This window comes from Gopherus evgoodei, chromosome 12, assembly GCF_007399415.2.
Source record: "Gopherus evgoodei ecotype Sinaloan lineage chromosome 12, rGopEvg1_v1.p, whole genome shotgun sequence".
NCBI classification, from domain to species: domain Eukaryota; kingdom Metazoa; phylum Chordata; order Testudines; family Testudinidae; genus Gopherus; species Gopherus evgoodei.
Window position 1 is genome coordinate 35,590,263 of NC_044333.1, and position 14,271 is coordinate 35,604,533.

The following is a 14,271-nucleotide window of genomic DNA, read 5'->3' on the forward strand; positions in this document are numbered from 1 at the left end:
AAAATCAGTCCTGTCAGGACCAATACAAAGAAATGGTTCATGTTGAGGTTATAATTATTGTGTCAAAAAGGAGGCGTGGTCTTTTCTACTTCAATGGTCATTGAACTTTGTACCTTACAAATACTCTGGTTACCTTTGCCTATTTCCTTCAGTGAATTTCACAGAGTAAGTACCTAATCTTTTCAAAGGTGAACATTTAGTACAACAACACGGAAAAACACCAGTTCAGTAATTCTACCTTTAAACAGCTTGCCAAGTATTATAGTCCCTTGCATCTGCCTGTAAGCGGTCTTTAAAGTTCAAACAGGGGGGAAAGCACTCCAATTCATGATATTCAGGTTAAATGTACATTATTACTGAAATCTAAAGCTTCCATAATCCACTCATGTGTTTGTGCATTAAAGCTAAATTTGGGATAGGAATATAATCTCCTTTCCTCATCCTTAGTTAGATGATAAACTCTTATTTAGATCGGAATATCTCTGGGGCAAGGACCTGCTCCTTATATTTGCCTAGCACGCTGTTTGGCCTATTTAAATAGTATCATTTTCTCAATGTACTGCAGCATAAGGGAAGGAAAACTGCAGCATCTTCTCGCCCGAGACCTGGTCCCAGGAGACATTGTGTGTCTTTCTATTGGAGACAGGGTTCCTGCAGATATCAGACTGATAGAGGTAAACACCAGCTCACACATAAACGATAACATCGATTTGTTCGTCTATATTGTGATAAAGGCTCCACGTAGTTACATTTTTAATTAGGTTACAGACCTGCTGGTGGACGAATCTAGTTTTACTGGAGAAGCTGAGCCTTGCAGTAAGACTGATGATCCCTTACTGGAAGCCGGAGACCTAACAACGCTGAGTAATGTTGTTTTCATGGGAACACTGGTGCGATATGGGAAGGGAAAAGTGAGTCCTATATACTCTCCATATCATCCACCTGTAAATAATAGCTAGAGAGTCTTTTAAGTAAGGTCAGTATTTTGCGTGATTCTCATTGCTATTTTCCTAATCCAGGGGATAGTTATCGGAACTGGTGAAAACTCACAGTTTGGAGAGGTGTTTAAATTGATGCAAGCAGAAGAGGTAAGGGACAAGAATTCTGTTTGTTTTGTTGGTACAGAGCTGTGTGGTACTGTCGTAGGACCCAAGTCTCCATATTGTTACTCAAATACTGAAGGTCCAAGTGCTGTTTGTAGGGAGGGTGGTCACGAGCTTTAGGCTTTGCGGTAGGATTTAAGAGAGCTGGGTTCAAGTCCCAGCTCTGCCACAAACTTTGGTGACCTTGGGCATGTCACTTATTCTCTCTATGCCTCTGGTCCCCATCTGTGAACTGACTAATGCTTCTGTCTTGTCTATTGAGATTATCAACTCTAATGGGCATTTTTCTCTCACCGTGTATATGGTGTACAGTGCCTGCACAATAAGCCCCGGATCTCAGTTTAGGGTTGCTCCAGTGATGATGATCATTGTTGTATTTCTTGTCACTGATTCTACTCACGCGCCTCATTTTACATAATGGAAACCAACTTAGAGGTTTTTTTCTCTTCACGTTTCCAGACCCCTAAAACTCCTCTACAGAAAAGCATGGATAAACTGGGGAAACAACTTACTCTTTTCTCCTTTTGCATAATTGGTGAGTTTGCCCGAATGCCCTGTATAAACTATGATGCATTCCATTATGAATGCATTCCCGGGTCCCTGGAGCAACTTTTTCAAAAGGGCCCTTTTACGTAGAGTGTCTCAGTTTTTGAGTGTCTGGCCTGCGACGCCTTGAGATGGGAAATCTCTTGAAATCCCTCACAGATTCTTAACTTCCATTTTTTAACTGGCTTTTCTTCCCCTCTCCTAGGTTTAATAATGCTGATTGGCTGGTTGCAAGGAAAGCATCTTCTCAGTATGTTCACTATTGGAGTGAGGTGAGGATTGGAAAGAACTTTTTTATTATTACAGTGAAACACGTCCCGCTGAGTGGTTGCATTTAAGAGGTTGCTTGAAACAATGGAAGGCACTTTTTTTCTATGAGGGGGGGAAAAAAACCTCAATATTTGTGTTAGTCTCTAAATATGTGGCTTGGTTCTGCTCCACAGAAGCCAATGGGAGTTTTTTCCATTGATTTCAGTGAATGTAGAATCTGACCTTACTATTCATTTAATGTCAAATGAAGGAACAAAAAAAGGCTTGAGGTTTTATTTTATTTTGGTGGGGCAACAGACTGGTGCATAATTTCCCTAAAGTCCAAATTCTGCCATGAACATATTTCCACTGAGCTTTGCCTTGGAAGACATCCACATAAGAATAGCCTTCCCCACCTTGATCCCTGCCATAAAAGTCCTGGAACGTCTTAGGAGGCAGCAATTTTAAAACAAATACAAGAAAGCACTTCTTCACACAATGTACAGTCAACCTGTGCAAGTCGTTGCCAGGGGATGTTGTGAAGACCAAAAATATAACTGGGTTCAACAAAGAATTAGATAAGTTCATGGAGGATACACCCATCAATGGCTATTCAGCCAAGATGATCAGGCATACAACCCTGTGTTCTGGTTGTCCCTAAACCTCCAACTGCCAGAAGATGGGACTGGATGACAGGGGATGGACCACTCAAAATTGCCTTGTTCTGTTCATTCTCTCTGAAGCATCTGGCACTGGCCACTGTCAGAGACAGGATACTAGCCTAGATAGACTATAGGTCTGACGCAGTATGGCCATTGTTCTAGTCTTATGTCTATGCTATAAATTAAGAGGAATGCTACATCGACAAATATTCGCCCTTCTCTGACGTGTTTATAAAGCCGGGGATGTTACATTTGTACCTGACACATGGCAATACATGCACAACCCCTTAATCAAATACTATAAACCATCTGTTTGAGTAATATTTGGAAAATGTATCCTTAAGTGTTGCCATAGCTCTAAGATTATTCATTATCCAGCACTGCGTGGAAATAAAAATATGGGTGGAGGTCAGCATGGAAGAAACTAAAGTAGTTCGGTTTCATACTCACAATGGCTAAGGGGACATTGACAAAGGAGAAAAGAGTTTGTCAGCATTTCTTGACTAAGAATTTCACAGGTGCTGAGACACAAAGCTCCAACTCACTCCAGTTGGGGTTGAATCTGGGTCTACTACATCCTAAGCCAGTGCTCTGACCACCAGTTTATTGGCTATTCTGGGGTCTCTTGCTTTCTTTTTCTCTCTCTCTCTCTCACACACACACACACACACACACACACACACACACACACACACACACACACACACACACACACACACACACACACACACACACACTTCCAAAGGTCTCAGTTTCACTCCTTATCTAAATGAAAACAAATTTCAAAGTTTCAACATTTTCCGCAAAATGGAATTGTTGCTTTCTGGCCAGCCTTAGTACTAATCACCCCAGGAAACTAAGCCTGCCCGAGTTGTCTGAAATTTGACACCCGGAAATTCAGGCAATTAAATTCAGTAGTCACTTTTGAAAATGTTTGCCTTAACACATGTTTTATTCCTGAGTTAGTTTTTATGCTTAATATAAACATTTATTGCCTTATAACAGTTGATATCCTTTATGACCCATTCGTACCTGCCTACAGAACAACAGAGGGTTATAAAATGATTGTCAGTTTGTATTTTCTCTGGCATAACTGTGCACAGTGCCAGAGGCCAGTCTGGTTTTCTAGGGCTATGTCTACACTACCACGGTAAGTCAACCTATGATACGCAACTCCAGCTACATGAGTACGGGGGTCGACTGTAGAGCGATCTGCTGTCAATTTGGTGGGTCTTCACTAGACCTGCTAAAATGACCACTAGTAGAGTGATCTCAGAGTGTCAATCCCAGCTGTAGGGTAGGCGTAGCCTATGGCACCAAGAGATCATTTGGGATTCCAGGCTGCTCAGAATAGAATTAACTCTCTGAGTATGGCTTTGATGCATCTAGGAGAGTAAGTCAGTGGGTATGATTGAACCATGCTGCCAAGCAAGGTTGAACCTTCATCTTCAGAGATTAAAGATCCCAGATGTAAGGAAATGAACTATCTCTAGCAATGTTCAAAATTGTGCTCACTCTTCAGACTCATTAAAATGGGGAAGGACATGTAGAGGATTATTGTACATATTTTATATTTCATTTATGTATTGGGAATTTGAGCTGCTAATATTCAACGGTCACAAGATTTCCATTCCAGACCGTCCTAGTCAAGAGGACATTCATGCCTTCTGGAAATGCTTATTTGCCATGTTGGAGTGTATGCTTGGGTGCAGTGCCTTGTGGTGTGACACGTTGTTGTAACTGGAAACCTATTCTTTTGCTATATTGCAACCCAGCCTGGCTGTGGCTGCCATTCCAGAGGGGCTGCCCATTGTGGTCACGGTGACGCTGGTGCTGGGCGTTCTAAGGATGGCCAAGAAAAGAGTGATTGTGAAGAAGCTGCCCATAGTAGAAACTCTAGGTAAGGCTGTTGATGGTCACATTCAAAAACAAAGCCATGTATTCATCTGTCCAGTCTATACAAATCTGCAACTCAATTGGCTACTAGCTTGCTTAGCTAACCCAGGGGACGGGTGTTGTAATTTGAATCAAGGGCTGGAGCAACCCAATAACCCAAATTCTTTGAAATTGTGTCTCTCTTCCTCTTCACTCTCCAATATGTTCTTCATCCCCTTCTTTAGTTCCAAGGGCCACTAAAGTGGCACACCAGGAACACTGCTGAGATCAAAAGGCTAATGTGCTATTGTAACCCTTTCTTTCCATGGAATTGGCTGTCCTTGACCAGCTGTTCTCTCCTCCTAAGACCTGCCTATCTTGCTAATGCCCCAGGCCTGCCTCTTCACTTCCGTCCCACTCTGTTGGTCCATATGCTTCTCCTGTCCTGTACCTGGCTGGAAGGCAGCTGCTGCCCCTGCACTAGAGCAACTGGCACAATGGTATAGGCCAATTCAACTGCTGTTCTTCCCAGTCTACCTGCCCACCTCACTGATACTCCTCTGCCTCCTCTTCACAATGGCATGCCCAAAATCACTGTCTCCTAGTAGGGTCTCTGGCCCTGTGGGTTAGTACGGAGCATTGCATGAGGGGAAACGGAGATTTCCTATATTGAGCACCACTCTAAATTCTGATGATGGAATGCATTTAACTACAAGGGTCTAGGAGCACAAGATAGCATCATGGAGCTTCACATGGCTACTGAAGAGCCTTACCCGTCATTTATGACACAGATATAACTCCCGTTGACTCAGGAACACAGAACGTAGGACTGGAACGGATCTCCTGACTCTGAGTCCAGTCCCTGGCTATCACAGGCAACCCTGTCTCATAATCCTATTTATAAATTTATCAAGTTCCATCTTAAAACGAGTTAGTTGGTTTGCCCCCTCTACTTGCATTGAAAGGCTGTTCTAGTACCTTACTTCTCTGATGGCAAGAAACCTTCTAATTTCCAGGCTAAATTTATTCATGGCCTGTTTTAGTCCCATTTGTTCTTCTGCCAATATTGTCCTTAGCTTAAATGGTTCTTCTCTCTCCCTGGTATTTATCTCCCTGATATTGAAAGCAGTTGTGTTCCTTTTTTACCCGTTAGGTCTCCAGGATCAGGGACCCTGCTTGCTAAGAAACAGTCCTCTCACCCTTATCTCCATCTTATCTGCACTGATTCTAATGCCAGGACATGTGGAGCTGCCTGCCCCAAACTCATAAAAGAATTGATAGGATTCCAAAAATTTCCAGCCCTAAATGGGCCTCTTCAGCCAATAACTAGAACCTTTGTGATAATGTCCAAGCATAACAAGGAGCAACGTTCTTCTACTGGTTAACGACACAAGTCCACAGAACTTTTGTAAAGAGCATATTTGTCCTTCATTCAACTTTTTATTTAATTCTGCAAATAATTAAATTCAGACTAATTAAAGATAATGATTTGGTCTGAACTAATCCTTCAAAATTGCAATTAACTTAATCACAGGCCAATCTGCTTTCTTCTGTCTGGGTTCTTATATGGCCCTCGTCATTATCACGGTATCTGAGCTCAACCCATTTTGCCAGCTCCGGTGGAAATGATTCCGTCCATTTAAGTGACTAAAATTAGAGGACCTGATTTTCCTTTACATTAAAGCCTCTTTGTCCTGCTTTAGCAGTGTAAATTAGCCATGCAGTGGACATCAGTCTAATTCACTCCCACTCTAAATCTGCTTAAATTGTCAGTGCAGTGCAAAGAGGCATTAGTATAAATGAGAATCAGGTCCAGAATTTGTGCTGAATTATATTATATTTGTATTGAGTGTTTTATTATTTCAAAGCAGAGTTTGAATGTGGAATTGCCTCTCTCAGCATCCTATCTGCCTTAGGGACTCTTATGGCCCCCATTATTGTCATAACTAAGCACGTCACAATCTTCAATATATTTATCCTCACAACACACCTGTGAGGTAGGGAACAGCTTTTATCCCCATTGTACAAATAGGGAACTGAGGCCTGGTCTACACTGGGGGGGTGGGATCGATCTAAGATACGCCGACTTCAGCTATGCTATTCTCGTAGCTGAAGCTGCGTATCTTAGGTCGACTTACCTTGAGTCCTCACAGCGCAGGGTTGACTGCCACTGCTCGGCCATTGACTCCACTTCCACCTCTCGCCGTAGTGGAGTACAGGAGTCGATGGCAGAGTGATCAGGGATTGATATATTGCATCTACACTAGAAGTGATAAATCGATTCCCCAATAGATCGATCACTACACACCGATCCAGCGGGTAGTGTAGACGTACCCTGAGATACAGAGGGTATGTCTAGACTGCACCAAAGCACCCGTAGATGGCCTGTGTCAGCTGACACAGACTTGAGGGGATTGGGCAGTGGGCTATAAAATTGTCATGTAGCTCTCCGAGCTCAGGCATTTAAATTGCAATTTTGTAGCCCACAGCCCAGGCCCTGCAAACCTGAGTTAGCTGAGTTGGGCCAGCTGTGGGTGTTTTATTGCAGTGTGGACATACCCTGTGAGGCTAAATGACTTGCCCAAGGTCCCATAAAGAGTTTGTGGTGGAGCAGGGACTGAATCCATCTTGACCCAAAACAAAAATAAGTGTCACTGGGATCCCCCTTGCACCATCGTCCAAGAGAATGATGAACTGCTGAGTGAGTCTTTGGGCACCTCAGCACCCCTTGTCTCACCATCTCTCTCTTAGGCTGCTGGGTTTTTATCTTTTTTCCCCATATTTCCTCTCAGCTTGTCAGTCATGACCTTGCAGCTCTGAGAAACTGATCGCTCTCTCAGAAATTAACACCTTCTCTGAACCATGCAACACTGATGTTCAAGAGTGATGGAACCTTCCTTCCAACAGCTGTCTCCTACCAGATCCCAAACCCAAATCATATACATGGTAGTAAAATGCCTTATCAAGCCACGAGAGAGGCACAAACAGGTTTGCACTGGTTTTCTCTTAGTCCTTAATGATGGGTTAGAAAATTCACCCAGCTTTTTGTGTATTGTTCTTTCTCACACACAGATCTTTGCCGGTAACGGCTTGTGTTTGTAACGTACAAGTAACATGTTATAACATTTCTATGGCATTTAATCTAGTTGCTTATTTGCATATTGTATTAGCTTTGATTAAAAAAAAATGTTCCTCCCATCAGGTTGCTGCAATGTTATCTGTTCAGATAAGACAGGGACTTTGACAGCCAATGAGATGACAGTAACTCAGCTAGTAACCTCAGATGGATTCCAGGCAGAGGTATGGTCCATGAAATTATACAAACTTCATAGGTCAAGCCCACAAAAGATTGCTCAAATTCCAGTCCTGGACATCCAACAGTCTCAGTTCTTTGCATGGTCAACTCCTGTATAAGTTGTTCTAAACGTATGTGTATTTATATTAGACTACGGGCTTATTCCTTGTGCATTTGAAGTTCCCGCTAACATGAATGAGAGAGTGGGGTGTCAAAGGAATGCAGAATGAGGCCCCATAGTCACAGAAGCTGCTCACACAAAGTGACCATGCTGTACTTGAAAGAGCGTGTGTGATGAAATCACACATCCTTTGCACACAACGCTCCCAGCAATATCATGAGCATAAACACAAATGTTAGAATATTTAGTTGTTCCTGCCACCAGTGCTAATACTGCTGTTGGCATTTAGAGCAGAAACATTTTCAACCATTTTCTAGCAGGTTGACCCTCCTTTTTTATAGTTATTCATTATTTTTATTTATAGCCATGGGGCCTGATTAGCCATGTCCTTACATGTTATCATCACACCAGTGCATACTGGGTGTAAACTCTTACCATATAAGACAGTGAAGAATCACACCTTCAATAATCATAAAACAGAAGCATAGGTTAGTCTATTGTATTCCAGCTGGCAAATCTAATGTAGCTGCACCTAACTAAGAATTTGGCCTGTTGATTGAATGGTACGCATGATGAACAAATAGGACTGAAATACTGCAAAGTGAGTTTTCTCATCCCTAGACAGTACTGCACTTTGATTATTACAGTAGTTGCAACCTTAGCTATAAATATTGCTCCCAGCAAAACACATTAATCCCAGCATGCTTTGAAAATAGATCATAAATGTCCCCAGAGATGTTGTGCTGTATAAGGAGAAAATATTGATAGTCATATATTTCAGCTAGATGCTGGGAAATTTTATGTATGCACCTTCCAAATTTATTTCCCCCTAGGTGAGCGGGGTTGGATACAGTGGGAAAGGAAGTGTATGTCTGTTACCATCAAAGAAAGTTATTAAGGAATTTTCCAATGCCTCAGTAGGAAAGCTAGTGGAGGTAAGTATAAAATATAAGTCAAATTGCTCCATTTTCACTCGATTATAGTTTATGATGCTCTCCTTGTACGATGAATGTTACTGAAACTGCACTTTTATAGACTCTAATTGAACATGTCCTTGCTACAGCAAGAGGACCTAAAGAAGGACTCTGTGCTGTTACTATATCAGACATGACAGTGATTTTATAGCAGGTGACAGTCATCAAAAATATCTAGGGAGAAGCCAGAGACATTGGCTTGCAGAAATGCTTTCCAGTTTTGGATGACAATTTGTGCAGTGGTGATGCATAGAGCAAGGAGCAATTAACATTATACATTTTTATTTCTATGGAGTAGCTGCAATTCCAAAATACAGCTGGTTAGGCAGAATCTTTATTGATTTCAAAGGGTACTGAGGATCTGATTTTTAAAGACACACGTGCAATTTTACCACTAATTTTGCACACACCATTGTATGGGGAAATCAGATACTTGCATATGCAAATGACCTGAACTGGAACCTCGCATTTAATCCAAACCCACCCCTCAGATTTGTATTTCATGTTAAAGCCACAATTAGAAGGGACTAATTTCCAGGTCTGATTTGTAGAACTGATTCAAAGAGGGGGAAATCATGAAAATATAGTCCAACATTTTCTTGTTCATTTTTCAAAATTCGAAATATTTAAATATTTTTTACCAGTTCTACTCATTTGGAAGTGCCTCAAAATGGTAGAAAAGTGCAAGAACCATCTTGTGAAATTGCAAGTATTTTGATTCAAAATATTATGCGATGGTTGTGCCCCGAACTTGATCCTTAGCCCTCAGATTCAGCCTTGATGCCAAATTCCCACCTCCTTAGTTTTGCTCTACTTGACATGAATTGAAAGTTGTCACAATGCAGCCATTATAGCTCTGCAGTATCTTACCAACTAATTAGAGGGAGATATGTAATGTATACTATTTTATATAAAAATAATGTATGCAAATATATCACTTTTAGGCTGGCTGTGTGGCTAATAATGCTATTATCAAAAAAAATACTGTGATGGGTCAGCCAACGGAGGGAGCCCTTATTGCTTTGGCAATGAAGGTAGGGTTTCTTATATTTGTTTGTCTTTTGCAGATTTCTTCAAGCTAGAGTCAGGTTCTGTGTAGGCAGTAAAATAATAGCTCCCTTATAAGTGCTGGGGAGAAAGATAGAGAATATGATCCTTTAGTAACCCAGAAACTTGCAAAATAAACTGAATTTGTTGGATATTATTAATTGTAGCGAGTAATTGAACAGACTGACTTCATATTCTTCTTGCTTCTTTTTGGTCCTTCTTGCAAGAACCTTTGTCTCCTGTACCCCAGCTTACACACACAGGCATCTACACTAGCCTCCACAGGCAAAACACCTTCACCAAGCGTTTCCATGCTATAGCAATAATGGTTTTACTTGGCTGGTTTGTGTAATTACACTGCACGATGGATGTCTTTTGGGCTGGAATCAGGCTCCTTTCCATTGTTTTGCAGACACCAGTGAGAAAACAGCAGACAAATGAACAGGCACAAGTCAAATTAGAAGTCATGGCCTAGGGTTTTCTTGTATTTTTGTCATCTGCTACTTTCTTACCTTTTTCCTACAGTTGTGGAAAAACAAAGAATTCTGTTGAATGTTCTATTGACCTTCTCGTGTGGAGTGCAAAATACTGTCCACAACAAATAATGGGCTGATTTAGCACTTCATTGCACCTTATGTAGTCACTTTCGCCTGTATGAATGCTACCACTGTGATTTGGAAAAGTACCAGAGCTGAGTGGACTTTTACAAAGCAGTCAAAACCAGAGTGGCAGGAAACACACCCCAAAACAGAACTTTTGGAATGTAGCAGTCTTATTTGCAGTGCAGGGCATGTCTTATTTGACTCTGTGATATTCGGCATGTTAAATATGAATCAGTGTGTGTCAATTTGGACAGAATATATTTTTAGATTTGAATTGTTTTTCAAGTTGTCAGCTCCCTAGAGGAACACCCTGAGGGGGCTTTTTGGAGTTCAAGTTCCTTTCTAAGCTGAGACTACAGGAAATAAATGAAACCATGACCCATTATTTGTAGTCTCCCTCTTTTTTGAAGGCTGGAATATGAATGAATCAACGGAACTATAGTCCTGTAATTAAAGCACAAGACCAGGAGTTAGGAATTTTGGTTTCTATTCTGAGCTTTGACACAGACTTGGGAAAGCTACATAGGCCTAAATTTTCATAAATGTTGATTAATTTTTGCATTCCTGGATTAAGACACCAAGGCCCTGAATTTCAGAGTTGAACATCCACAACTGCAGATGAAGTCAATGAGCATCATGGCTATTCAGCATGTCTGAAAATTGGGCTTTTCATAAATTCCAAAGCCAGGAGGAACCATTGGGATCTTCTGATCTGACCTGCGGCATAGTCATAGAACTTCCCCAAAACAATTCCTAGAGCAGATCTTTCAGACAAACCTCCACACAGGCTTAAGAGATATCAAATTAGGCAGCCCAGATAAGCAAAAGCTTCTGAAACTGTGGGCCTTGATCTCTCTCTTTGCTTCTGTGTCCTCATCTGTAAAACACTACTGCATAAGGACATGTGATCATTGTTTAATGTTGGTAACTCGCTGTATGTAAAAGTGCTATACAGAGTATGCGCAAAAACTAGCATTGTTTAGTATTACAATAATATTTTTAATTTCCTTATTTTAGATGGAATTAAGTGATATAAAAGATATTTATATAAGAAAGAAGGAAATTCCATTTAGCTCGGAGCAAAAGTGGATGGCAGTAAAATGCATGCTGAAAAATCAGGTACAACAGTTATATAGACTGGTTTCGTGTTTCCTATCTTGTATGTAAATATCTATGAAAATGAAGTGACGTTTCATAGGCAGTAGCCATACACAGGGTTCCAGACACAGGTAGATGGTGCTTTCATAAATTACATCATCATTTTCAAAAGCCACTATTTCAGTGACACTTTGTTTTGACATTGTGGATAGCACTGAAAAAAAAAACCAGGATGAGATTTCAATGTGAATTTTTGAGAAAAATTCATCCTGTTTTGCAAACAACTGTAAAACTGCAAAAAATCATTAACATTTTTATTTTATTTTTTTACATCAAAATTTCAATAGGGAAAAATAGACATTTCTGAGAAACTGCATCCTTTGTTGTCCTGCCTGCTTTAATTGAGTTAATTTTATTCTCTATTTAAAAAACAAAACAAACAAAAAAAACTTTTTTCACTACAAGGGTCACTCAGATTCAGTATATAAAGCGTTCACCACAGAAATGATGCATTATTTAAGAGGCAAGTGTCTGTGTTTTATGGGATAGATAAAGGCACAAACAAGGGAACCTGCACATCTAAGATGTAAAGGGTTTAATATTGTCAATATTTTTTAATGACGTAACTTGTCTTCTTATTTTAAAGGGACAGGAAGATGTTTATTTTATGAAGGGAGCCTTTGAAGAAGTTATTCAGTATTGTACCATGTATAACAATAATGGCATCTCACTGCCTCTCACGCCACAGCAGAAAGCCTCCTACGTCCAGGAAGAGAGAAGAATGGGATCTCTAGGCCTGCGGGGTCAGTTAGTATTGCATCCTTTTAAGCTTACAGGTTATTCTTTCTGTATATTTTCGAATAAGAATAACTCTTTGCTTCTCTAGTGCCTCATGCACAAGTTGCAGGAGAAGGATGATTCTTTATATAGCAGCAGTAAAGTACTTTTCAGTGAGAATCACCCCCTATTTTCACCCCATAGCAATAACCAGGCATCTGCCAGTGTCCTAGCTGTCTCTAAAAGTACTGGCCAGGAGAGGATCTGGCCCATTGTAAAAAGCTTTGGGTGCAATTTATTCCTGCGTAGTGAAACATAAAAGGATCAGTCACTTGGCCCTTATGTTAGTTGTCCCAAGGAAGGGCTGGGTGTTTTAGGGAAATCAGCACAGATTGAGAGTCAGGAATTCCTGATTTCCAGGCCCAACTCTGGTAGTGACTGTGTTTTTGAGTCAAGTCACAGCACCTACCTGCTTCAGATCTCGCCTGTGAAATGAGCGCAAGAATACTTACTGTATTTAACACTAGGAAGAGTTTGGGGGAGATGGTTAGAAAATATAGTGTCGGTTATTATCATTACTCCTATGAGTAACAGCAGCAGGATCAGGCCTGATGGTTTTTATATTTCCCCTCTGTTTCCAAGAGCCTTGTTCTGAGTGTGTTGGCTGCTCATTTTCTAATATAAACCACCAAGAAATATCAGTGAAATGCAAAGGGACTGTACACAACCACTGAAGAGTGTGAACAATTGTCCTCCACAAACAGTTGCAATAGTCTGAGACACAGGTTAATGTTGTCACTAACAAACTGAACACCGTACCTTGCATAGTCTGTTCTGTAGCCAGATTTTGGTCTGAGAAGCTACTTCAACAGCAATAAAAAGCACATTTGGAAGTGATGTATGGAAGCCAATGGGAATCTTGCCTTTGTAAAGACTGATCATAGTCTGTGTCAGGATTTCAGGACTTAGCCCTGTGGGCCGGCTGCAGCCCCATTTGAAATCCCTCCCAGTGATTTCACTGAGAATGGGATCAGGCCCTATATTTCAGCATCAAGTTTTTACAAGTGAAGTTGGTTGATTGTTTTGTTTTTTAATTAGGGAAATATCTTGCCCTCAGTTTGACTCTTACTTCATATCAACATATAGTCTGTCTGTGGGACATATAGAATCAGAGAAAAGTCATAGGAGCCTCAAGAGGTCATCTAGTCCAGTCTCTTGTGGTGAGGCAGGACCAAATATATCTAGACTATCCCTGCCAGGTGTTTGTCTAACCTGTTCTTAAAAACCTCCGATGACAGGGATTCCACGGCCTCCTTTGGAGCCTTATTCCAGTACTTACCTATCCTGACAGAAAATTTTTCCTAATATCTAACCTAGATCTTCCCTGCTTCAAACAAAGCCAATTACTGGACATGGAGAACAATTGACCACTGTTGTCTTTATAGCAACCTTTTAGAGGTTTGAAGACTGTTATCAGGTCCATCCCACCCTTTGGTCTTCTCTTGTATATAAATACATGTATTTTTGAATATTTATAAATTTCACAAGTTACAAAAAGCAGGCGACACAGGAACATTACCATGATCTCACAGTATGAATCTTGAATTACTGTCCTGCAGAAAAGTGATTGGCTCTGGCAACTGATGTGGCACTTGTGATGAGTGAGAAAGATCATTTGAAACACTTTCATACACACATCTGATGACATATTCTGAAAGTTACATCTGTAAATCAATGCGATAAAATTCAAGAACTGTAGAATTAGATTTTTAGACACAAATTACAGCATCTAAATGTTTGTGGCCTTGTCTACCTGGAAAGTTGCATAGTTTTAACTAAAGACATGACTTTTAACTGATTTAGTTCAACTGATGCAAGCCTCTGTGTAGACACTTATTTAATTGAAGTGTAGCTTATTTTGG

At 40.7% G+C, this 14,271-nt stretch overlaps 1 protein-coding gene across 2 annotated transcripts in view; it reads left to right on the forward strand.

Annotated features, from left to right (window-relative positions):
* The window catches only part of ATP2C2 (ATPase secretory pathway Ca2+ transporting 2), a 39,057-nt gene that overhangs the window by 16,269 nt on the left and 8,517 nt on the right, over window positions 1–14,271 (forward strand). For both annotated transcript variants that reach the window (XM_030582082.1, XM_030582083.1), the window contains exons 7-17: window positions 566–674; window positions 762–911; window positions 1,020–1,088; window positions 1,563–1,638; window positions 1,855–1,921; window positions 4,336–4,460; window positions 7,638–7,735; window positions 8,685–8,786; window positions 9,770–9,859; window positions 11,492–11,593; window positions 12,219–12,375. In XM_030582082.1, coding sequence (XP_030437942.1) covers window positions 566–674; window positions 762–911; window positions 1,020–1,088; window positions 1,563–1,638; window positions 1,855–1,921; window positions 4,336–4,460; window positions 7,638–7,735; window positions 8,685–8,786; window positions 9,770–9,859; window positions 11,492–11,593; window positions 12,219–12,375 — 1,145 coding nt within the window. The remainder of the gene's footprint in view (window positions 1–565; window positions 675–761; window positions 912–1,019; window positions 1,089–1,562; window positions 1,639–1,854; window positions 1,922–4,335; window positions 4,461–7,637; window positions 7,736–8,684; window positions 8,787–9,769; window positions 9,860–11,491; window positions 11,594–12,218; window positions 12,376–14,271) is intronic.